Here is a 25,308-nt window from a genome sequence, read left to right as displayed (position 1 = left end):
AGAGGGAGCAAGAGCAAGGGAGGGAGGGAGCAAAGAGGTGTTTAGCGAGTGAGAAGAAGGAGAGGCAGGGACAGGATGAAGAGAGGAAAGGCTGAGCAGTAGCGAGGAGGAAGACACAAAGTGGATATTTCTACGTGCCTGCTGCTGCCACCGCCAACCTGATCCAATGAGTGAACTCTCCAGTAGTAGATACATTCGGGCACCCGGCGAGGTATGTCACCAAATCACTTCTTCTGTGTGTGTTTTCGAAGTACAAGGCGAGTGAAACTGTGCCAGGAACTTTGAAGGAGACGTACTGTTGTCTGTAGAGTGAGGCTGAATTATGTACAGTATGTGTCACTCTCACAAACATCAAATATTATTTTTGTGTGCATGCGAGGATGAATGAACTCAAGTAAGATGGCACTTGTGTGTGTGTGCGTGCGTGTATGAATGTGTGCTATTCAGTAATGTAAGAAAGCACCTGCGTGCGCGTGCGTGTGTGTGTGTGTGTGCGCATGTGTCTATAGGCGCGTGGTGGGGAATAACCGAGAGAGTGTGAACAAACTGGTGAGTGTGACTGATCCAGAGACAGCGAGAGAGAGAGAGAGAGAAAGAGAGAGAGGGAGGTGGAGGTGCATCACTCAGCCTGATCAGGACTTTCAGAATTAGAGCAGTGGGCTTAAATAGCCCTGGTCCAGAGATAGCAAGGGGCCCAAGAGGAGGTGTGTTTAAACTGGCAAAGTACAGCGATTGGTCAGGGTGGGACTATTTGCAGTCGAGTCAAAAGCAAGTCAAAAGCCTTAGCTTGAGAAAGAAGTAAGAGAGAGAAAGAAATGAAAATAGGAAGTGCAGTCGCTGCGTATGAGATCTTGTGCCAACATGTGCAGGTGCATCAGTAGGTGCATAAAGTTTGGAGGGGTAACAATAACCAAGAATCGGGTTTTTTTCCTAGAATGTGTGCGAACAATACATTGAACTTGAAATGCATGGTGCATGGAGGGAAAGTGAAAGGAATACAAAGTAGTGAAACGAGGAGATCTCTATCTGCATCTGTCAGTCAGACCTTACAATTGTCAGTTCCCGCATCATTCTTTTGGGAGTTTTTGTGTTTGGCACCCAGCGAATTCCCTACTTTTCCCAACAATTATGGTGTCTACTTTTGCTGCGTGGAGGAACCTTTAACAGGTTCAAAGCCATCGGCGCGCTATATCTTTCATGTGAGCCTTACAGCTTTTGACCTCGCTGACTTAATTCACTTGTTCCAATCATGAACATTATCTGTACAGTTGTGCTTGATGGTGCAGAGGAAATATTTCTCGAGGCGCATAATTACCAAGATTGACTCCCATTGTTCAACTGAATGATGCCATGATGAAAACGTGTTTTTGGTGAGAATTATTACTCGTGCGTAGGCTGAACGAGAGTTTTCTCAGATGTGTGTCTGCCCAGGAAACCTGTGAGGTTGAATGGCTGCTGGCTCTTTAAGAGGTCTATTTTTGTAGAGGCACACATGAGGCAGGCGGCCACGCACTGGAGGCAGCGGCACACAGATCATAGTGTATGGGCCGTCCGCCTCACTTGTGTGACTCCGCACCACAGATCCTAGGAGACCGTAACCTTGTGACTAAGTGACTGCAAGAGTGAATGATACAATTTTGAGCATGTGTTCTCTCAGCACAAGCTCAAACAGGAACGTCATCAAAAGTCAAAGCTACAGGTTTTGCATCTGACAAGAGTCAGCTCCTTTTCAAGTGGATCTCTCTGAATCCTAAAAGTGATAATGAGTGGGAGCCTGTGATAAAAAGACAGCCTTTATGCACACTGTGCACAAGTGTGCCAACATTCCCACATATTTGTTTTGATATGCAGATAGCACCGAAAGAAATCTGAAACATTCATGCCCCCTTCTTAAAAACACATAATTCACCCTAGTTTACTCACACCCACATTCTCCACAAAAAGAAAGAGCACATCTCGGAATATTTTATACACTCAAGGTACGTACAGTGCTGTACGCCCACGTCCCAAAATACTTACACATTGTCGATATGTGGACTTAAAATAATCATCTCCTTATGCAATCTGCATGTTATATAATGCATGGCCTGTCATTATCACAGGGCTCCTTTACACCCTGCTGTGCTTCTCCACCTACCTTCCACACACACGGACAGACACACAAGTGTGCGCACACACACACACACACACATATATACTACACTTTGTGTTGACAGTCATATACTCTACTATGGCACTCTCACCCACTTTGAGTGAGGAGAAAAGAAGGTGAAAAAGACAACTGAACATTTATGAATATGTGCAAATGTATCGTGTAGCTTGTGATTGGGGTTTAGGGTTATACATACTCTATGTGTGTGTTGAAGTCGTTCACTTGTTCAAGGTCTTTTCGGCTTGACTGACTTGAAGGATAATGGCTCTCATTGTTGCTCACAGTCACATTGGCTCAATCAATTCAACCTTTTAAATGGAAAAAAATAGTCTTTGTCCATTCTTATAAGGGTTATTTGATCAATAACGGTCAAGACAACAACAAAAAAATCCAATTTAGCAATTTTTATGTGCCGCGCTTAAAGTCCTATTGTCAAAAAGTTATTGATGATTTAAAATTTTAGACAATCATACCTGTAGTAAAGGCAATCCTTATTGACAAAGCAAATGGTGGTCTGCCATTGAAATACACTTCTTTTCTTTGTAACAATAAAGACAAAAGTGCATAACGGTAAAGACAGCTTCATAAAAATCATGGGAGTTGCACAAATTATGTGTTGCCCTTCAAATTCTGTGGATGCAAGTGCAAAATGATCCTAACTACTCATTAAACCCCTTACACTCTTGTCTTTTTACAATTGTAATACTGGTGAAGACATGCAATAGTTCAGACGCTTTCACAAATTCACACATAAACTATTAATTCATATCTCAGAAATAACACCATTTATTTTGCTCTCTGCTATGGTGTGAATGCAAAATGGCTGCCTCATCCTTGCATTTCAGCTCACAGATCCCTGTGGTGGATTGCAACAATATAATGAGGCTCTCTCCCGTGACATAAATGCTAAAGACAGCTTTGGTTAAAAAAAAAAAAAAAACGTTCGTATAACAACCCCCCCCCCCCCCCAAAAAAAAAAAGAAACTCTGAAGAAACTAAGATGGTTTTGTGTTAGTTTTCATGGAGAAGGCATATTATGAAATATAAGAAAAATCCTTTATATCCAAAAGTTTAATTAACATCTTCAGAAAACATGTTGCAACTCATGAAACTTCATGTTGGACAACTCATGGTAAAGACATTCTGGCATTTAAAGTTTGAAAAATGTGATTTAAGAATATTTTGTTTCCATAGAATCAATTATGGTCTTTTGATGGATAACAACTGTAGCGTTTATGGTTGACATTAGAATTTGTGCTTAATTTAGAAGGAAACGATGAGTTGGAAGCGGCGCCTGCGTCACTTCCGGGTTATCTTAATTTTAAATTACAGCGTTATAAATCAAGATATTTGATAGATATGAGGGGCACCAGATCATATTTTTCCAAATTTAACTGACGACAAACCTTTATAATCAGTCTTTATCGGAAGGTGGCTACTTTGAGTTCTAGACTTTCTAGAGCTTTCGTTCCGAGCCCAAACACACATAATCCATGCAAGTGGTGAATTATACAGAAGGTTTAATAATAAAAAGGGTTTACTACAGGATAAAACACAGACAAACACAAAACAAACAAGGTATCTACGAACATTGGCAAAGGAACGGTTTTGTGACGTGAGATGAGCAGAATGGGCATGTAGTGAATGCGTATAGCTGAGGACTCCTGGTCTCGTTAATATAAACCCAAATATGCACTAATCCGTACTTTTAGTAGACCGCAATGTTGGACTTACATGTCTGGAACACGTTTGAGGCAGGCGAGTCAGACTCCCGAGTATTCGGCCGGCCCGTTCCACACTGGGAACAGGTGGATTCGACGGAGTTGCTTGCGTCCAGCTCCGTTCCCTCAGACTGAGTTCGGGCCCCAAACGGGGTAGCTCGCAGCACTTGCAGGAAGCGCTGCAGCCACGGATCGTCCGATGTGTCCTTGCCACCTCGGGTGTAGTGGGCGTCCTGTCTGGCATGGTCGTCGGTGAGTGGGTCGGGGTGACCAAAGGAAGACTTCTCCAATAAGACTCCAAAAACTTCTCAACTCTTCTCAGCTCCGGCCCCTTTTATGGCCAGAGCATTGTTTCACACTCATCCTCTTTCATACCTGTAATGAATGTTTCAAATGTTATGTGGTGTGGAGAACATTACTATTTTCATGTGACATTTGTGGCGTGGGGTGAGACATTTCATCTGATTCAGTTAACAAATTTGACATTCAAGTTTGCAGCAATATAGTCACTAGTGGCGTTCATGTAAAGTTCTTAAAATATTGACTCCCACTCGAGTCACAGACTGTCTTATGAACCCACGTCTGTAGTGTCGTTCCGTCGCCCGTGGGTGTCGCTGTTGCCTGTTCCAACTCCCAAGTAGCAGCACCCAACAGGGTGGAGGCGTCTTTGTGGGTGCAATCCTTCGATTGGCGGGGCGTCCAGGGGCGAACTCAGCATCCGTGGGTCTCCACTTTGAAGTACCAGGCAGACGTGATCCACTTAGCGTCGGCATGGCAAAGCAAATGTCTGTGTCTTGTTGAAGATAGTTTATTGTGTTAATGCGTTTAGAGTCTGCGTGTGACTGCGTGTGAGTTAACGTCTACCTCGCCGGGGAGTGGCGGTAGTGCGAGGCTGGGGTTCCGGGTGGTATCTTTTGCGTGGCATGTCCGCTACAACTACCAATAATTGAAATGCTCATATTAGTAAAATTAACAGATTTTTAAAAGGAAATCCAGTGGGCCATGTTTTTACCGCTATTGATCAAATTATATGAGAATGACCCGTGACTATAATTGAAACCTAATTTCAGAGGTTGGATGGTTCATATGTTTGTTCCCTTGTTGGGGATGGTGGTGGGGGTGCTGCATGGCCACTGTTCTCCAGCCAGGGGTCTTCCAGATGAAAGGGTTTGGAAGAATTGGCTGGACTCCTTAAAAGTGACAGATACAGCTATCCCTTAGAGAAGACACAGGTGGGCAGTTGTGATCACACAAATCCACGTGTGAAGTAAATGTTTCTATATGCATTATATAGCTTACTCTCTCCTGTTTCTCCAACCTTGGCTCCCTCACCCATGTGCCTCATCAAGCAACTTGCTTCCTCCTCCGCACCTCATATACAATACGGGTTCAGTGACCTTTCAACCCTGCCACCCACAGCTCACACCTACACTCAGCCAGATCAGCTCATAAGCATGCTGCAGCTTCGTGTAGTTTTAGTTAATGTGTTCCCCTGTATGGACAAGGCAGACATACAAGACACAATATATTGCACAGTATTGGTTTTGGTGTCAGTGTGCAGAAGAAGTAACATCTGAGACATTTTGTAGCTCCTATAGTGTCAATAAAAGATGATCTTGCCTTCTGTACCCTTAAAATGCTTTTCAATTCCTTTCATTTCATTTTTTTATGTCACTGGCTAAAGCATTCACACAAAAAAACTTTATTTGACCTTTATCCAGGTTTCTCTTCTTTTAGTTTGCGATCATCAGTACATATGATCAAATGGTTCAATAATAAGTCTCTAGTGAAAGTGGTTGAAAAAATAACACACAAACGTGTGTTGATGTGATTTGATGTTCAGGGCTGTCTATTATACCACAGGCAATGAATATGAGCACTGACGAAGGCATTCCAGACAGGCTCTGTGCAGACAGTCTAGACAGATTCTCTGTCACTGAATGGCACTCCAGCTACCAACAAGAGACCTAGCTATGGTCCCTCCATGGAGTTGCCATCACTGTGCTCACTTACTGCATGCTGACATTTTGCTGCTAAACCAGAAAACAAACCTAAGCCCACTTTGACTGACACTTTCCACGGGACAGTGACAAAAGAAACAAATATTTAGTATGGAAACAAACACACGCACACACACACCTACACACACACAGAGAGAGACACATACATTCATAGAGGCACTTATATTCTTTTTTACAAGCCGTACCCATCACATTCTCTATCCACTTCCCTCCACTCCCCTCATGTAAACTACTGATCTCGTAGTGTAAGAGTACTCCTATCAATGCCTGGCGGTTGTGTTAGTCATGTCACAAGCCAGCGGAGAGGTGCTGGCTGAGAAAGTGTGCTTTTAAAATTTGTGGAAGACAGAAGTTAAAAAGGTGTCACAAGTGTATCACCAAAAATACCCGCGATTGCAATTTTAGTTGGGCTTTTTTTCTTTAATATTGGGCCTATCAGTGCAGATAAAGTGAGCTTTTCATTTTTGAACATATACTGTATCTGATGTAGATGGCACACAGGAGGAGAGCAATTACACTTGTACAAAGTGCAAGAATGAAACTACCCTCAGCATACATTTAAATGTCAATGAATAATAACAAGCTAACGCCCACTTAAGAAAATGTCAGCCTCACAGTTTTGCAAAATACTTAACTCTCATGTTGACCTCTGCAAGAATGAGTGCCTGTGCCCTGCATATTTGTTTTTATAGGGTCACTCACAAACACCATCGTTTCATAATTTTTTTGTTCTGCTTCAGCAAACTGGCTGACCCCTGTGCAATTAGATGAGTCTTATTTAACTGATACTGCGTAAAAGCCATCTTGAAAAGTCATCGTGGTCCTATTTATAACCTAAGGGCTACCAGGTTGCACCACTTCAAGGTGAGATTTCCTCCCAGAACTACAATAAGCCTGGCGTAGGCCGTACCTGTTAGGTTTGTCTAGGATTAACCCTACCTCACTCTCTCATCTGCATTACCCAAAAAATGTCCCCACTTACAGTATAACACACATTCCTTGACCACTTCAGTAGGTGGACCTGCACAATGTTTTTCACAGTGTGTCTGTTATTGTTTGTTGTGTGCATTGGCGTAGAACTAACTACATTGCATCATTTTAAGGGATTTTGGAAATATTTTGTATTCTAACATTTTATATATTTGAAACACTTATCTTTCTGATGGTCCACCAAATATGGTGTTCGATAATAGTAATAATAATAATAATAATAATAATAATTTGTACTTGGCTACACCGGCTACAAAAAGAGAATTGTCCCGGTGAAACCTGTGAATGTAGAACATAATACATGATTTATGTTTTATTTTGGTGCTACTTGCGGCTCCTGATATTTGCATCAAGGTGTCTGGAATGACTGTGCAGATTAACACAAAGAAAAATTTTGATGTATGACTCAGTAGTCTTGCTTGTGTCCCTGGGCACATGCAGATTACCATTTGTGTGTGTGTGTGCGTGTGTGTGTGTGCGTTAATGTGTTTAGAGTAACTCTTGAGCCATAAACCCATCCTCATTGTGGTTGAGCCGGCTACGGGCTGGGCTTCCTGTCGAAGAATGGGTCAAATCTATCTTGTCCCTCTGCTTTCTTTTCCACTTTGTTACATTCAGCAACAAATTTCTGCTGTATCAGATGTCCATCACAAGAGATCCCTCGCATGGTCTCAAACGGGGTCAGATACCTGACTTAGCATTAATCATCTCTGCTCAACTGGAGCCATCAACAAACAACCATTCACACACAGATCTTCAATGAACCTAACATGCATGTTTTTGGAATGTGGAAGAAAGCCAGAAAACCCTTAAAAAAAAAAAAATTTCCACATTGACACAGAGAGAACGTGCAAACTCCACACAACAGAGATTCAAACCCCGGACCTTAGAACTGTGAGGCAGACGGGCTAACCAACCAACAGCAATATAATTTTTTTTTATTTCAATTAAAATAACCGGCTTGGAATGCGCACATGAAGTCTCACCAGTGAAAGTACTTGCCTTATTTTTATTTGGCACATCCATCGCTGTTATTTGAAGGGTGTAGTGTGACTCATTTGACCAGTTTACTTACTGTGACCCTTAGTGTGTGTGTGTGTGTTTGTGTGTCTGTGTGTGTAGGTGTGTTTGGGGGAGGGGGGCGGGGTGCATGTGAGTGTGCGTGCTTGCAATGAATCAGCAAGGCAAAGAAACTTAAATTAGTTAGAGCAATAATTTCCACTAAAAACCTCAGCGGTGGTGCATGATGTGTTTTTCTTAAAAAGCTAAACTAGTGCTTAGTGTAATCTGGGGCATAGCCATCATTTCCAAAGTCAGAGGTGAGGTGGAGCAGTTGTTCAGGAATAAGTCAACTTTATGACCGAATTATCATCCTCTCGCATTCAACACCTCCTCTCCATAGTGTCCAAAGAACTAAACAATCAAACTGTCTAACTGTGGTTGATGTAAAACACGATGATCGTAAAGTAGCCAGATAATTAAATGTCCAATGCAGAGCCGACCTTACCCAATGTGGCACCCCACGCGAGATTTTATATGGCGCACCCATCCTTTGGGGATTTGCATACGTTTAAGAAAGAAATTAAATGCCATTTTTTATAAATATTTTCTTTAATTTATAAGATAACATTTCACCCACTTTCAAATATGAAATGTATTTATTCCTCATTTCACTACACTATCGTTACTGCCGAACAAAGACGAGTGACTCGCTGTGATGCCCCCTGATGGGACAAAACAAAAGTTGTAAAAATAACCTCTTTTTTTATTTTTTCCTCCTTTTCCTCTTTCTTCCCTGTGCTCTGGACAGTTTATTTCATTTTTACATGTTTACAAAGGTCTCTAGGGTAACATCAATAAATTGTCCCTTCCCCCACAGAGAGCGAACAGGTACCAATCAGCCGGATGAGGAGGGGGCGGAGGAATGGTACTTATTTGGTTTTATAATTTGTAGTAATATTAATTAGGCATTGCTTAATATTTGAATCTGTGTTAGTTTTTCCATTTTAAGAGTTAATAGCCGTCAAGTTATTGTAAATGTGCAGCTTCCCCACTTGAAAGAGATTGAATAATTCCCTGAAGAGTTCATCTGTATTTATCTCAATGACCAGGCAATGGTTTCCTTTTTTCTCTTTTTATTTTGGCATTCAGTAGTTTAGGTTGACTGTTCATCAAGGAATGTGATTCCTTCCATTGGCCACTGGCCATAAGGTGCACTAAGTGTATTAGGTGCAATAGCATTCGAATTACATTTAAGATGAGGACAAAAACCTCAGAAAAAAAGAAAATACGCTATTGTAAATAACTAAGTAGTAACAGAAACATAATTCACGCATTTGTAATTACTATAACATCAAGCACAACCCTATGATTTACTCATGATCATATTTATCAACAATAAATATAATTAAAGCTGTCATTGGAGTTTTAACTTTTTAACTTAACATTAAATACAATATGTGCATGTTCTTATTGCCTTCTCATATGAAATATTTTACTGAAGGTTAGATTCAATGTTCTGTAATGCTTGTCCTCATTAGGATCACAGGTGAGTTGGAGCCTATCCCAGCTGACTTCGGGTGAGAGGCAGGGTAGACCCTGAACTAGTAACCAGAAGGTTTGATTTATTCAAATTATTTATTATTATTATTATTTATGATTTATTTTAATCATTTGTCTTATCATTAATCTTACACAATAGACCACAGGTGTCAAACTGGTTGCCCGGGGGCCAGATTCGACCTGCCACATAATTTTATGTGGCCTGCGAAACCAAATCATGTGCATCTCCGTCGTGTTTCCAGCTAAAATGCCAAAATTGAAAATTGCCTTCACTTTTAAAAGTATTCAGATATTCTATTTTGTTTGTTACTGATGCTGTTTTTAAAATAAATTAAATTATATTGTAGTCGAACAAAGTTTTTACTTCCTTCTGATTTTAAAAGTAGCTATGCATCAATTTGTGTATACGTAATAATATGACGCGATCATACATTCAAATGGGTTCATAACGGCCATCCAAGAGAAACCATAACTACGATGTGGTCCACGACAAAAATTAGTTTGACACCCCTGCCCATAGATAATTGAAAGTGCGACTAACATCCTACATTTAGAAATATACTGCAACAGACAATACCTGGCAAGCAAGCCAGACACTCAAGAGTTGCAGTCCCCTCCAAAAGAATTGGAACGGTAAGTTCAATTACTTTGTGTTTGTTGTATACAGAAGACATTTGGGTTTCAGATCACAAGATGAATATGACACAAAAGTTCAGAATTCCAGATTTTATTTCATGGTATTTTACATCTAGATGTGTTAAACAACTCAGGACTGAGCACCTTTTGTTTGAAGCCACCCACTTTTCAAGTGAGCAAAATTATTGGAACATCTGGCTGATGGGTGTTTCTAGTTGCTCAGGTGTTGCCTTTTAGATTGATTTCTTAAATATTAGATAGTGCTTGTTTTTGGCTTTGGGTTTCACCTGTAAAAATTGCATTGGCTGTTAAGCAAACATGAAGACCAGAGCGCTGTCTATGGCAGAAAAGCAAATCATTTTGAAGCTGAGAGAAGTAGGAAAATTGATCAGAGCCATTTCACAAGCATTGGGCACAGCCAATACAACAATTTGGAATGTCTGGAAAAAGAAAGAAACTACTGGTGTACTGAGCAACAGACATCAAACAGGTCGACCAAGGGTATTAACAGCAGTTGATGACAAAAACATTGTGAGAGCTGTGAAGAAACACCCAAAGACAACAGTCAGTGACATTACTGCCAAACTCCACAGGGCAGGGGTAAAGGCATCACAATTCACTGTTCAAAGAAGACTTCGAGAGACAAAATATACAGGCCATACCACAAGATACAAACCACTCATCAGCAAAAAGAATCAGAAGACCAGATTGGAATTTGCAAAGTACAGAGATGAGCCACAAAAGTTTTGGACCAAAGTTTCATGGACTGATGAGACGAAGATTAACCTCTACCAAAGTGGTGGAAAGACCAAAGTATGAAGAAAGAAAGGATCTGCGTATGATCCAAAACACACAAGCTCATCTGTGAAGCATGGTGGAGCTAATGTCATGGCTTGGGCTTGCATGGCTGCCATCTTTATTGATGATGTAACTCATGATGGTAGCAGCAGAATGATTACTGAAGTCTACAAAATCAATTGGTCTGGAAATTTACAGAAAAATGCATCCAAACTAATCGGGAGACGCTTCATCATGCAACAAGACTGACCCAAAACACAGACTGAAGGGAGAAACTCCCAGAAACAAAGAAGAACTGAAAGAGGCAGCAGTAAAGAGCTGGAAAAGCATTTCAAATGAAGAATGCAACAGTCTGGTGAAGTCAATGGGTCGCAGGCTTGATGCAGTTATTGCAAGGGTTATACCACCAAACATTAAATGTTATTCACTTGAAGTTCATTGAATGATGTGTTCCAATACTTTTGCTCACTTAAAAAGTGGGTGGCTTAACATAAAGTGCTCTGTCCTGAGTTGTTGAACACATCCAGATGTAAATACCATGAAATAGAAGCTGGAATTCTGAATTTTTGTATCATATTCATCTTTTGATCTGAAACCCAAATATCTTCAGTATACAACAAAAACAAAGGAATTGACCTTTCCATTCCAATACTTTTGGAAGGGACTGTAAGTCAATCCATGTGAAGCACTGTAAGCAAGCCACTGCCCCACCCCGATCATAACATATTGTACTGCCAGTCTGTCAACTGAGCCAGTGAAAGCGAACAATCTCCTACTGTTACCCAGTCTCTTGATTATAAGTACTTCTTATCTTGTCTGTACTTCTTAGCGGTGTTTGTTTACATCCAGTTTGCTGTCAGTTGTGGCTTGGTGTGTCGCCTTTTAATGCTCCGGTGCAGGAACAATTTCCAAATACTTCATCTTGCTCCTCTTATTAATTAATCATTCATCTTAACTTTATTTCACTCCCCTTTGCTCACAGTAGAAACAGTTGGCTTGACATCAAGGGCTTTATTTTCATAGACTGTGCAACGTGCGCCGGAGCACAAATGGTGACGTATCTTGATTTTCGTGCAAGTGCAAGGCTTGCTGGTGAGTTTGCCAATTTAGCAGACCTGTCTGTGCCACGATGGGTGAGGGTGTGTCCTTTGATATCCACCCAGTGCATGTGATCATTTGGTGGCTGAAAGTCACTGAAAGTATATTCGTATTGAGCCTAAATTTGGACAGCGGTCAGAACGGCGGCAAACACGGGGCAAAAACGAGTGAATATTCCGACGCCCTGTCACGGTGCCCCCTAAAAAGGCTGATGATTACAATGCATGACAGGTGCGTCACCGATGTCAACGCCCACCTTCGCTCACCCAGACACTGCAACACAAAGAAAAACAACTTGAAACACAGGGCCATGACACCGCCGCAACCAAGCTGGCGGCGTTTTCGATCGAAGAAGTCGACCATGCGGTTCCGATCGCTTTCCCTAGCCACGATCGGTCGGTGGGGCCTCAACGAGCAGCTGCCGGCCTCCCGCAGGGCCAGAGCATCCCAAACGGGACAACAACTTCCCTTTCCTACTTGTTTTTATTTTTGTACATCTGTTTTTTCTTCAACCAAACCTTCTTCATTTCCACCAGAGGTCCGCAGGAAGACCACCCCAAAGACCAGCTGATCAGCGTTCGTAAGTCGACACTGCAATCCTTACTATGATGTACAACATCAGTGTGTAATAATTGTGGAGAAATTACTAGCTTCATACAAAATCCCAACTTTGCCTTCTCTCGCTCTGACTCAACGCATTAAACGCTCACACGCTCATTTAGTTTAGCCCAGCGACCACACACGATGTCCTCTTTTCCATTTTCGTACGCCTTATTTTCTTTCTTTCTTTTACCCTTAGTGATATGTTCTTGTTGTAGTTTGCAGTTGTAGTTGTGTGTTTCATTAAATATACCATAAAATTCCACTCGTGAATTTGAGTAAACCTCTGTAACCAAGGACTCAAAATGTCGTCTCATGAACCTACAGATCATGAGACTGATTTAAAAAGGTTTGTCGTCATTTCGCCCAAAGTTAAACTTGAAAAATTTGACGTGGTGCATTTTTCGAGACATTAGTTTGATTTTAACAATCAAATCAAATTTTACGATAAACCGGAAGTGACGTTTGCGTTACTTACGGTTTATCTTATTACTTTATCCTAAGTTAATTACAATTCTTATTTCATACATAATCGCTACAGTGCAATATAAAAAAAGAGTGAAAATTTAAGGGGGTCTGAATACTTTACGTACCCACTGTATAAACAAACAACCATTCACACTCACATTCACAAATTAGAGTCTTCAATCAGCCCACTATGCATGATTTTGGAATGTGGGAGAAAACCAGAGGACCCAGAGAAAACCCACACAGACACGAGGAGAACATGCAAACTCCACACAGGGAGGCCAGATTTGAACCCGGGTCCTCAGAACTGTGAGGCGGATGTGCTAATCAGTTGGTCACCATGCCGCCTGAACAAGAAATAAACAGAATAATTCATCAAAGTAAGGGGGAAGAAAAAGTGTTGCGTGAAATCAGCTGAAGGCCGGAAGTGACGTTCCGCCACATGATATATAAAATAAATATTTTTAGGAATTAAACCACTGCCTTGTCTTATGGGACTTTATTTTAATCTTGGTTGTTATGGTTATGGGTATATTTGGATAGCAGTATATTACTGGTGTAAAAGGTTTGAGAACCACTGGGCTACATTCAGCATGTAACAGTTCACTTACACTACTTGTTTGGAAAAATCTGGGGATTGTATCTGCAGAAAATTAATTGATAACAACAAGTTATATTTTAGCATTCAAATATTACCAAGAACTTCTACATATTGCTGTATTTCCCAATACAGATTTTATTTTATTTTTTTACCAATGCTGTTAATTTAGGGCAGCTGTGGCATAAACCTTACATTGGGTCGTGGTTTGATAACTTTGTCAAGGACGATATGTTGTACAGTAGTAAATAACCTACGATGAGCACCTCGCCTCCTCTTTCACTGACTGTGTTTATGCATCAGTTCTATGCCAGTTCGTGGAGATTTGATAGTCATTTGATGTTTTGTTCTATTTAATTTGACTGAAGAATTTAACTATTCCATGTGTTGGTACAAAATTATGCTTACATAGCAGGGGAGGGTTTTATCTTTACCATTAAACACTCACACTGTTCATCACTACGTTATTTTTGCTGTGTTAAACGAACTAATTGTGATTATTTCCCAAGCTTTGGTATTTTTCTTTTGGTCATCCATGTTCAGTCTTTTTTGTTTGTTGTCTTTACTGGACTGTTGACTTCCAGCATTCTATGAACTATGCTGCTGTCACCAATTTTGTTTAATTTTGTTAAGCCACAGCAGCCATGCCAAAGCACTTGTCTTGACTCAATCACAGAGGAAAATCATTGAGAGCTCTCCTGCGGCGCTATTGTAGGCGTGCGTGAGCCTGCACGTTTGTCATATCAAACTAAATGCATTCATCAAATGAGGCACTTTGTGCAGGACAAAGGATGCAAATTCAAATGAAAACTTCAGAGAAAGAGCAAAAGTGTGCATGCGTTATGGATGTCGAGTTTGCTTTTGAGTCATGAGCAGCAGAGAAAAGCGAAATCTGAGAATGTGTGTAGGATGAACCTCAAGCTACATCCTTCCCTGCGACGCGGCCAAACGCGACTGAACTGTCGCAGCGTGAGTGGGGTTCTGCACCGTCGGTCACTAGTTTAGCTGAGATTCGAAATTTAAATTGCAGGTGAGGGGCTTCACAACATCGCAGATGTAACGGCGTATCAAAAATGCAATGTTGTTTTACATGGGCTTTCACAGCAACAATTACATTTCCAGGTACAAAGCGCCGCCACCAAGCCATACTAATACAGTAGATACAAAAAACGTGTACAGTGTTTAACAATAATACTGAACTATATATTTATAATTTCATATGTACCTGCTAAAAAGCGATAAACCGATGCGTGGAGATTCTTTGGAGCCAGCATCCTCTCAAATAGGACACTCTCTCTTTTGTTGTTCATTTCCTGTCTTTGTATGATCATACTATAGCTATAGCGGCCATGGCAGTTCACTTCTTCCTTGAAAATTACTCCAATTATGTTGTTTGTAGTTCGATAAAAAAATTAAACTAAAATACAGTACAGTATATATACTGTTTATATGGTGCCTTAAAATATTATTTCCCAATTAGAACACCAAGGGTCGCAGTTTTTCCTTTTCAGCAAGTTGGTTTTTGTGCGAGGGTCACTTGCCTGGTGAGTGGGTGTTACAACATAGTATCAATTCCAACATCAGGATGAAATACAGCAAAGTATACAACCTTTTTTTTTTTTTTTTTTTTTTTTTTTTTTAATAAGCACGAAGAAAATTACCTCGTTTTGCTTGCCAGGGGTGCTAATCCAGGATTCAAGACCTCAGGTTTGTTCTTTGTGGGTAATTTTTGGAGGCCGGCCAGTCCTGAGAAGGTTCACCACTGTTTCATGTTTTCTCCATTTGTGGCTCATGGCTCTCACCGTAGTTCACTGGAATCCTAAAGCTTTAGAAATGGTTTTGTAACCCTTTCCAGATTGATAGGGTGTCAATTGGCAATTCGTTGCATCTTTTTGAAATCTTTTGGCTTAATCTTGTCAGCAAGGTTCTATTTAATGGATTTCTTGATTTAACACGTCTGGAGGTAATTAGGCTTGGGTGTGGTCAGTAAAAATAAACTCAGCTTTCCAAAAAAATTGGATTAGCACCAGTTAATTCATGATTTAACAAGGTTACATTTTCACAAAAGGCCAGGTAGCTTTGAATAGGATTTTTCTCCCTAATAAATAAAATAAAAAGGAAAAAAATGCATTTTATGTTTACTTGGGTTATCTTTGTCTGATATTTCTGCATCTGCATCTTTTTGCACATTTGTCAAAAAAATAAAAAATAAAAATTCTCCCGGCATTACCAGATAACTAGAAACCCTTTATTGCTCAGTGACTGTTTTTCTCAATGTCTTTATGTCTCAAAAGTGTTCTGTCAATTGACTGTCTGTTGTTGTACTAGAGCGGCTCCAACGACTGGAGACAAATTCCTTGTGTGTTGTTTTTTTCGGACATACTTGGCAAATAAAGATGATTCTGATTGAGAGTCTGATTTACATTTGTTTTATGTTTGATGAAGTGTGATGCAGTTTCTGATATTGCCCAACAACATTTGTTTGTTGCAAAAAACAAGAATTTGAGAAGGGAGCAAGCAATTTTTCAAACCTCTTAGAATAAATTTCACAGTGTATTAAATTGAAATGAGTCATATAGCATTCTATCATAATTACACTGAATTGTAGCTACACTTGTATTGATTTGTATCGTAATTGGAGTGAATCGCAGAAATATTGGACTGCATTGGAATAGCTGTACACATATTGTACTACCATATCGATCTGCTGATGGAGATGCACCTACCCTATTAAAAAGTGGGCAAAATTATTAAATGGATGGATAGATAACAGCACATTGGTTAGTACGTGGCTGTGGGTTTGAATTTTGGCTCAGGCCTCGAAAATGGATGGATAAAATATACGAGTGTACCCAACGTTGTGGCTGTGCAGCATTAAATGCAGCATCCTCGGCTGTTTGTGTATGCCTGTGTGTATGTGTGTGTGTATGTTTGTGTCCCTCAGAGTGATTAAAGCGAGTGGGCGGCAGCAGCAACTGGTCTGCCAATGTGGCTCTGCATAGCAGACATGTTTCTCACTGCTAGATATTACTCATTTCCTCAGTCGTTTGCGCACACACGCGCGCGCGTGAGCACACACACAACAGAGACAAATAGGGCTCTCAGTTATTTCCCTCGATTTTGCTGGCTCGCCAGTATCATTTCACACACAGAGATCATAGGGTGGGCAGCTGTGTGTGTAGTTGCTGAGATGTGCAGGTGTTGACAGTGGCAGTCTAGCGGCGTAAGGAGCTGAAGAGTGGGTTGGGACCTCTGGGACGTTTGGGATATGAATGGCATGCTACGCTGGGATGTCTGCTCAGCCTGCACTAAGGTCAGTTTCTCGTCACTGCTCCATCCAGCGGGCTGCCTGCGCCCACATCACGTTCGCGCTCGCGATGTAACTGATTGACAGCTCCACAGAGGCATGCTCCTGCAGGAAAAGCGGAATCATATGGCGCTATTAAATACAAATATTTACCGGTAATCCTCGTTTAAAACGATTCTCAGATTGGAGTACAAATCATATTTCTCATGCATATTTCTCCCAAGTAAGCAAAATGTTTTCATTCTTTTTAAACCTCTTAGAATAAATTGCACAGTTTTCTAAAAACTTCAAAGTTGAATGTGAAAGAGTGTACAGTAGAACATTGCTATGATTCAGTGAGGTTTGATATAGTTTAACACTCCCACAGCAAAGTGAGCAACTCTATATGCATGTGTGTACAGTGTAGGAGTCTTCTTTCAGAAGACATTTCTCAGCAAACTCCTCCACATGCACCATATTCCTTCTTTGTTTTCACATACTGTTTGGCAGGTTTCAACTACCGGTTGGTTTTTAATGGGGTTATCAGAAGGACAAGGATATTCATTTTTGGAGGAAAGACAGCTGAATAATAGTTTAAGGAATATGGCTTTAACTGAAAGTGCTTTAGGTACACTAAAATATAGTTTAAAAGATGATGATTATTATTCATTCAATTTAACAATTTAGCTTTTTGCCTAAGATTTTTTTTTTAAGTCTTGTCTATCCATCCAACCATACTCTAAACCATTTGTCCTGTTCAGGGTTGCAGGAGCTTGAGCCTGTCCCAGCTGACTCTGGACTGCTCACCAGTCAGTTGATGGACACATTCATGTATAGATACAGACAACCACTCACACTCACATTCACAATGTCACCGAGTGGGAAATGAACCCACACTGACCTACAGAACAGGTATGTTTAGTGTTGCACCAAGTACCGATACCAGTACCGTACCAAGGTATTTTGATGTCAAAATTACCATGGTGCCAGTTTTTAGGACCGGTAGTTAAAAGACAAACAAAAACTTATGCGACAGCGCTTAATTAATATGGTGTCTTCAAGGCCAGTACCCAGAAATGCCGACAGTCAGCCAATGACTGCCTGTCTTCCTGCATGTTGTGTGAGCGTGACTGTGTGCGAGCCAGAAGAATTAATTGGCTTCAAACTGCCGACTTGCTCCTGCGTATAAGTTAGCACGCATTAGCGTTAGTCACCAGGACGTCACCTCAGAGAGTCCGCAGTTTACGAGGCTATTTGAGCAAAGTCAGTGTTATATGCAGTGGATTTTCCCATGCTGTTAGGGAAATTCGGCATTCGATGCACACGAGCGTCAGTGTTACCAGCGGGTAATCGATAGCATCGATAGCATGAGATGACTTAGCGCGGGTGAGCGCCACACGTTAGCCCAGCTTGAAGCGCTCCAACCCACATACAGGCTACGCTCGTCGTTGGAGACCACTTCGGAAATCAGGGAGTTCGAGAAGAGTAAAAATCCACCCGAATGCAAAAGGAAAAGCATCTATGATCTAAGTGGAGCAAAAAGGCCCACTTTCTGAGTGTCGTGGCTCCGGACGCAACGAAAAACAGCACTGCACTGAATGGGTGCACAATGTATTGTTTACAATGGGAGAAATCAAATGCTGTCAAAGACAAGAATACTGCACACTAAAAGCGTAAATACAAAGCTTGAAAGCTTGAAATACACAGTGTTAAGTATGAGTAAAGTACAACTAAATATAGATATAGAAATAATTAACATCGTCATGGATAAAATATTACACCCCTTGTTTCTTCAGTTTCTTATTAATTTTTAATGCCAGGTGCAACTAAAGGTACCTTTGTTTGGACAGATATAATGATGGCAACGAAAATAGAGTTTCATAGGAGTTTTGAATATATGCTCATATGTAGCTCTAGCCATTTTCCATGGTTTTCTTTTTATAATAACCAAAATTGTTTTGAAAAATACAATGAAGCTTTTCAGGTAAAATGCCTTTAGTGGTACCAGGCATTCAAATGAACAAGAAATTGAACAAGCAAGGGTGGACGAATATTTGTTTTTCATTACTGCATATATCATACATATACTGTATATACTGTAGATGATGATGATTTTATATACATGCGAACACACATATTCTTCATATAAGATATATGATAATGCAGACATTGATCTAATTATTTCAAACATTTTAAGAATAGGGTAATTCCATCATTACATAATTTTAAAAATTTGACATAAAGTTCTGAATTAATAAAAATAAATATAAAAGTATTTGAAGTTGTTCTGGCAGTTTTTATTCTGTTGCTTTTTCTGATGTTTTAAATTTTTGCTGTGGTTTCAGTACCGGTATCGAGGTACTTTATGCAGGTATATTATTGAAGTTGACATTTTGGTATCTTGACACCAACACCAATGTTTGATTGAATTGCATTTATTTAATATTATGTCCATCCACCCAAACATACTCTAATCCATTTGTCAGTTGATGGACACATACAGTACATGTATAGATAGACAACCACTATAGATAAAGACAACCACGATACACACACACATACACGCACACGCACACACACACACACACACACACACACACACACACACACAATTACTTTTAGCACCAATGGCCAAACTTTTAAGATGCATGATTGGGCCATTGTATTAAAAATAAACAATACAATTTTTCCAAATTTTTGCTTCTGGTGGGACATTTAATCTCTCGATTGAGGGAAGAATGAAACTACTGTATGACATTGGTTGTTAATATTACATTGGCACCAAATGTCTGCGTACATCTGAGACACTGAATTTCACAACCACAGCGAAGTGCCAACTTTTCAGCTTTCCACTCAGATGCATAAACAGCTTGCTTGTCTCCAACACCTAATCTGTTTTTGGACCTCGTAACTCCATGAGCAACAGTTTACCCGCCGTTCTGTGGAATATCCCCGTCTCACCTCTCTAACTGACGAGATGCGTGAGCGGACGCAGTCGCCATGGTGATAGTGTGGCGAATTGTCAGATGGCGGTACTGTCGGTTGTTGTCGGGTGAGCGTGGGGCCAAGAAGCAGCGTGGCGTTGTGGCTGTGGGGATGGAGGGAACAGCTGACAAGACGGTCGTTGAAAGGACTCATTTTGATGCACTTTTTTCATGGAAGGAAAAGAATTCGTGGAGCTCCCCCGCACTTCTCACTGAATGAAACGAGACTGCAAAATCTGTGACACATTTTAGGCCTCAAACACACACAATAACCTCAACAAATAAACACATTCACAGATTCTCCCATATCCCGAGCAACATGGCATGCACTCACACAGTTCTCGCCTCTTTTGACAAATATTGAGTTGGCACAGACAGATACTCACTATCCACAACAACTGCTGCTGTCTCTGTCAGCTTTTGGGTGGGTGGTGACCAGCTTTGACTGTCACTGGGGGAGCAAGCACTGCCGGCTGTGGGAGTATTTGTGTGTCTGTTGCTGTCTGCGAGTGTGAAAGCGAAGGGCCAGGGGGGTGTTTGTGGGGAGAGTGCTGGGTTTGGAGAGAGGGGGGTGCTGGTAGTACACTTCTATATAATTCCTGCAGGTGTCATGGGGGTGCTACAAGAAAATGATATCAAAACACATCTCCATATTACAATCATCACCAAAGAGTTAAGAGTTGAAAACTCAACTACAGTTGTGTGTGTGTGTATGTGTGTGTGTGTGTGTGTGTGTGTGTGTGTGTGAGTGCATGCACACGTGCGTGCAGTGCATGCGTTTGTGCTTATATGTGCTTAACACACAAAGAAATGCATCTGCTTAATTAGCTGTGAGGTGTATTTTTAGCCCACATGTGGGAGTAATGTGTTTGAATGAAATGAGTAAGTTGGGTAGTTTCAGTCCCACCACAGCGCACTCGGGTAATGACTAATTAGCGATGGTTATCAGAGTTTAAGTGCGAAGAGTTCTGACCTTTTTAATTATGGAAATATCTGATGCCAGCATCAGATGGGCTGCCCATCTTCACATATATTTATGACATACAAAGTTGGGTAGTAATGTGCTACATTTACTCCGCTATATTTATGTAACTTTTGGTATAATTGTACTTGTCTGAGCAGTTTTAATGCAACATACTTTTTACTTTTACTTCAATATTCTTGTTCAGAAGAAGCGTTTTACTCCGTTACATTGAGCTAAATTCCACACGCTACTTTTAATTGTATCTATCTTTCATTACTTGTGCGATCTATTTGTTTTGGTTTGTCATGAAGACTTCCACCTTGGGAATCTGTTTCAGCAATCCAACATAACCAGTTGTGAAATTTGACGCCATTTCACCAATCAAATGAAGCCAGGCAGTCATATGACAGCACAGAAAGCCTCCGCGTCCCCTCCCACGCAGAAGCAAAGTTTTCAAAGTGACTCATTTACGTGAAGCATAAGCATGGCAGAAACAACGGAGGAAACAACGGCATGCGACACATATCACATCCAATCTGTTTACCGTACCGACCACGAAAAAGAACCTCTCACTGTTCATTATGCGCTGTCATTTGTGTATGCCACAAAATGTCCAAATTTCAATCTACTTGAATTCCACTTCCAACTTGTGCTGTTTCATGAGTGTAAACAAAGAAAGTCAATTAAAGACCATTTCTTGTGGCTGAATTTGCCTTAATTTATGTCGTTTTACAAAGATTTTATGTATTATTGTTTTAGCTGAAATGGTGATGTTGGGCAATATCTGACTTTTTACAATCCTATTTTACTGTATAACCTTTTCCATTCGAGGTTCATGCTCTGATTAAAACAAAAATAAATCAGAAGTTATTCACTACTTAATACTTGAGTAGTTTATTTCACTGAATACTTATTCTTATACATTAATTATTTGGTGGACGATTTTTACTGAGGTAACAATACTTTTACTTCAGTACAATTCTTGGCTACACAACCTGCCTCTGGTGACCTCTTCCTATCTCACCTATGTCCTCCTCTGTAGGTGAGTGTCTTCAATCCTGAAAAATCTACAGTGATCTAACAGCGATGCTGTGCCACAGCCTTCCCCTCTGTCTGTGCCCCTCATTCTCCCGTGAAGCCCATGTGACCTAGCCTACGCCCACACATAGGGGGCACCCACTGCCGCTGGAGCCCACCCATGAATCCCAGCCCTGACCGCGGCAAAGAGTGCCTCCCTCCCAAAAAGAGGGAGTCTCGGCAAGGGTCGTCAGAACACTACCTTCCCCCGCCAGATGAATTCAAGCCCCCTGTGCCATTTCGGAGTAGGACCAACGTAGGGCGTGGGGAGAGCAGCAGGGAGGTTGGGGAAAGGCAGCGAGCTCTAACTACCCCAAACCCGCATCTCCTACAAACTCCTCCGCCGCTACCTGCTCCCGCACCCCTGCACCTGCCGTGGCCCCTGAGCTACACTTCATCTGTGTCCCTTCCAGTCTTTCAAGGACATGTTGTGGAAAGGAGGGGCTCTGGCTCTCCTGCCTGGAGAGATGATCCCCTCTCAACACCACTGCCTCACCACTCCAGCTGGCTTCGAGCTGAAGGGCCCCTTTCCTCCCCATCCTCCACTTGCTCTTTTAAGACTCCCTTCCCAGCAGATTCAAGAGAGATGTGGTCTTACATTAACAGCGGTCGACGAGATTACAGCTCCTCTCTCTTCTCCTCATCCTACTTGTTTGGCCATAGCTCTCTCTACCCTCACGAGCCAAGTTTAGTTGAAGCCAGACACAGATATTTGGGCAAAAGGCCCAATGGGCTGGAGGGGTCGGGCAGCAGGACTGCCTCCGCTTCCAGGCCTTTGCTCACAGGGGAATACAGCCCTGATAGCATCAGAAGTAGACTGGAAACAAGTCCACAGAGCTCCCATAGTAATGGTGGGCGGAGACAGCAAGAAAATCTGACACCTCATGCTCAATCCGGGGCCCCATTTTTTTCAGACTTTCAAGCTCAGGAGGGCCATGTGCCACATTCCTCACTGCAGGACAGACATCGGCAAAGAATACAGACCAGCCCCCATCTCCTGGGACAAGACCCCAGGGCAGGTAAAGAGGGATTACTGGACACCGTGGGGGCCCCGTCAGCTGAAGCTCACATCTACTACTCTTTGGGATCTGTCTGCCAGCCGAGCCCTCAGACCTCCCAGTCCTGCTCACTCCACAGTCCCTCAGGAACACCACTGTATAACTTGCAAGTAGAGCCAGGCCCAAAGAAGTACAATCCAAGGAACTCCCCTAACTCACCACAGGGTCTATTGAATAGCCATGACAGGTCCCAAAAAGACCATGACAGAGACCAAGTCAAAGACAGAGAAAAGACTGTGCATAGGGACAGGGAGCGAGGTAAAGACAAAGAGAAGCACCTGAAACATAACAGGGATCAAGTTCACACCTCACCCCCTACCCTTCACCCATCGCCCCCCGCGCTCCTACCTCACTTCACCAAGGGGTCGCTCATTGAGCTGGCCAGCGGGCAGTTGAAACAGGTGGAGGAGCTGCAGACAGAGGACTTCTTGAGGAGTGCAGATACGTCCCCAGAGTTCCATCTGAGCACCTGCACGGTGTTGCTCATTTCGCCCAGCAGTACACCGGGCGTCAGCCATCTAGAGGTCCACCTCACAGACCGCAACACTCAGGTAAGCAATCTCATTAAAAATAATCAAATTCGGTTGGCACTGTAAAGCTACTCTCAATCAAGCTTCTCCTGTTCAACTGAAATCCTGTAATGTACCAACAATTGCCAATTATATTTTAATTTGAATATCTGATCCATTTTGCCTTGACTAAGGAGTTACTGAAGGTCTTGGTGGAGTATCCATTCTTCGTCCAGGACCAAGGCTGGTCTTCTTGTTGCCCTCGGAGAACAACACAACTCTATGGCCTTCCCTGCCGCCAGCTTACAGAGGGAGATGTCTGCCTTGCTCTCACCCCCACACCCAAGCAACTCCACCGGACACATGTGCGTTACTCCTCCAGGGTCCAATGCAAACAAAACCTTTCCAGGGCTGTGGCAGGAGGGTCGAGCAGCTCACACAGAGAGAAAATGCCACCTCCTCCGCCTCCTCCCCCTCTCTACCAACACCCGCCTCCTACTGGGCCTCCGCATACTACGGCTGCAAAACCTCAGACTCAGGAGCTTGGGCGCCCCCGGAAACGGCGCTGGTCAGCCCCTGATGTCCTTCCCTCAACAGGAACTGATGAAAGCCTCCTGGATTTACCTCAAGGCTCCAAGCTGATGAAGTGGTAGTAGAAACTTGCACATGCACACGTTCACCAACAGTAAGCAGATGTATAAGCGCCATGTCTCTGTTGCTCCCACTAGAGTTTCAGGTACGGAAAAAAAGAACAATAAAAAATTACGGGTGTTCACACTGCTGCCCTAAGGCTTAAACATGTCTACTTGTTGCACCTCTCCTTCCCCCTCTTTTGTTTTCCTTTCCTTTCCTTAGCAGTGAAAGGAGCAGCCACTGAAAGATGTCTGAGTGGCTTCTTGCAGACACACTGAAGACATTAGTGAGACAATCAAGTACTCGTCTATGTTCACTCTGTTTATGTAACAGTCATCCCATACACATACGTACCGACAGTGGGTCCTGCAGGCTATCAATTTCAATCAGTGTTATGAAAGTAAGCGCTATTCATACATTGCAGATATATATATATATATATATATATATATATATATATATAAAGATATGAACAAAAAATGTTACTAATTATCTTACACGTGTACAGTGAGTATGCTAAACAGATTTAATGCAATTTTGTCCAGATATGTAGTGTTCGACTTTTTTTCTTGCTTCTCAACCATTGTGTATGCGTCGGTCTGGGCAGGCAAGATGAATGTATGAGCGCAAGCAACTCTTTGCCTTCTTCAAATCTTATCACCTTCAACGAGTTGTTTGTCAAGGCATTACTCTCCAATATGTTCTTAACATTATCTCTCAGAAGAGATGGGAGAACACTAAGGAAAACTGCGTATGAGACAATCATGCCCACATGGACAGATGTGTACCATAGCCTACACACTGATTTCCATTAAAAGCTGAATGGTGGAAAGAGTGCAGTAAGATAGAAGAGTAATGGTGCTAATAACACGTTGGAGCATGATGCGTTGTGGATATGCTCAACCCCTGTTTACTGTACACTTGTGTTTTCCATTTCATTGTTACGTACTGTATACAGTATGTCTGAAAGCAGGGAAAATGATGAAAGTATTTTAAACTCTGATACGGGTATCTGCTCTGATTCAGCAGTCTTTCACTTTAGTTTTTGTGACAAAACCATCCTTGTAAATTATTCCTTCTCAATGTCATAGCTACAAAATGTATATTTTTTAAAATTGTGAATCTGTTATATGATGTACGCTAGAAATAAATG

At 41.7% G+C, this 25,308-nt stretch overlaps 1 protein-coding gene across 3 annotated transcripts; it reads left to right on the top strand.

The window, feature by feature from the left end:
- Positions 1-40: 40 nt before the first annotated feature.
- zmp:0000000926 (uncharacterized) lies at positions 41-25,299 on the top strand. Of its 3 annotated transcripts, XR_009770245.1 has the most exons (4): positions 41-211; positions 21,921-23,564; positions 23,717-24,258; positions 24,378-25,299. XR_009770245.1 is itself a non-coding variant. In XM_061703045.1 (3 exons), exons 2-3 carry the CDS (start codon positions 22,077-22,079, stop codon positions 24,173-24,175), a joined length of 1,947 nt encoding a protein of 648 aa, XP_061559029.1. In that variant the 5' UTR covers positions 41-211; positions 21,921-22,076; the 3' UTR covers positions 24,176-25,299. The 3 variants fall into 3 exon arrangements, 2 of the variants coding, with proteins under 2 accessions (XP_061559029.1, XP_061559105.1); XM_061703045.1 differs by having other exon boundaries at positions 23,717-25,299; XM_061703121.1 differs by lacking the exon at positions 41-211 and adding an exon at positions 16,792-16,957 and having other exon boundaries at positions 23,717-25,299.
- Positions 25,300-25,308: the final 9 nt, after the last annotated feature.

The sequence above is a fragment of the Phycodurus eques genome, chromosome 1 (assembly GCF_024500275.1).
Source record: "Phycodurus eques isolate BA_2022a chromosome 1, UOR_Pequ_1.1, whole genome shotgun sequence".
Classification (NCBI taxonomy): domain Eukaryota; kingdom Metazoa; phylum Chordata; class Actinopteri; order Syngnathiformes; family Syngnathidae; genus Phycodurus; species Phycodurus eques.
The sequence above is the reverse complement of the archived record's forward strand: the minus strand, read 5'-3'. Positions and strand labels throughout refer to the sequence as shown.

Excerpts from the sequence above, each read along its gene's own strand:
- zmp:0000000926 (XM_061703045.1), top strand. The coding sequence starts at position 22,077 with ATGAATCCCAGCCCTGACCGCGGCAAAGAGTGCCTCCCTCCCAAAAAG. Across the intron at positions 23,565-23,716 it reads TCACAGACCGCAACACTCAG|GAGTTACTGAAGGTCTTGGT; the intron begins GTAAGCAATCTC and ends GCCTTGACTAAG.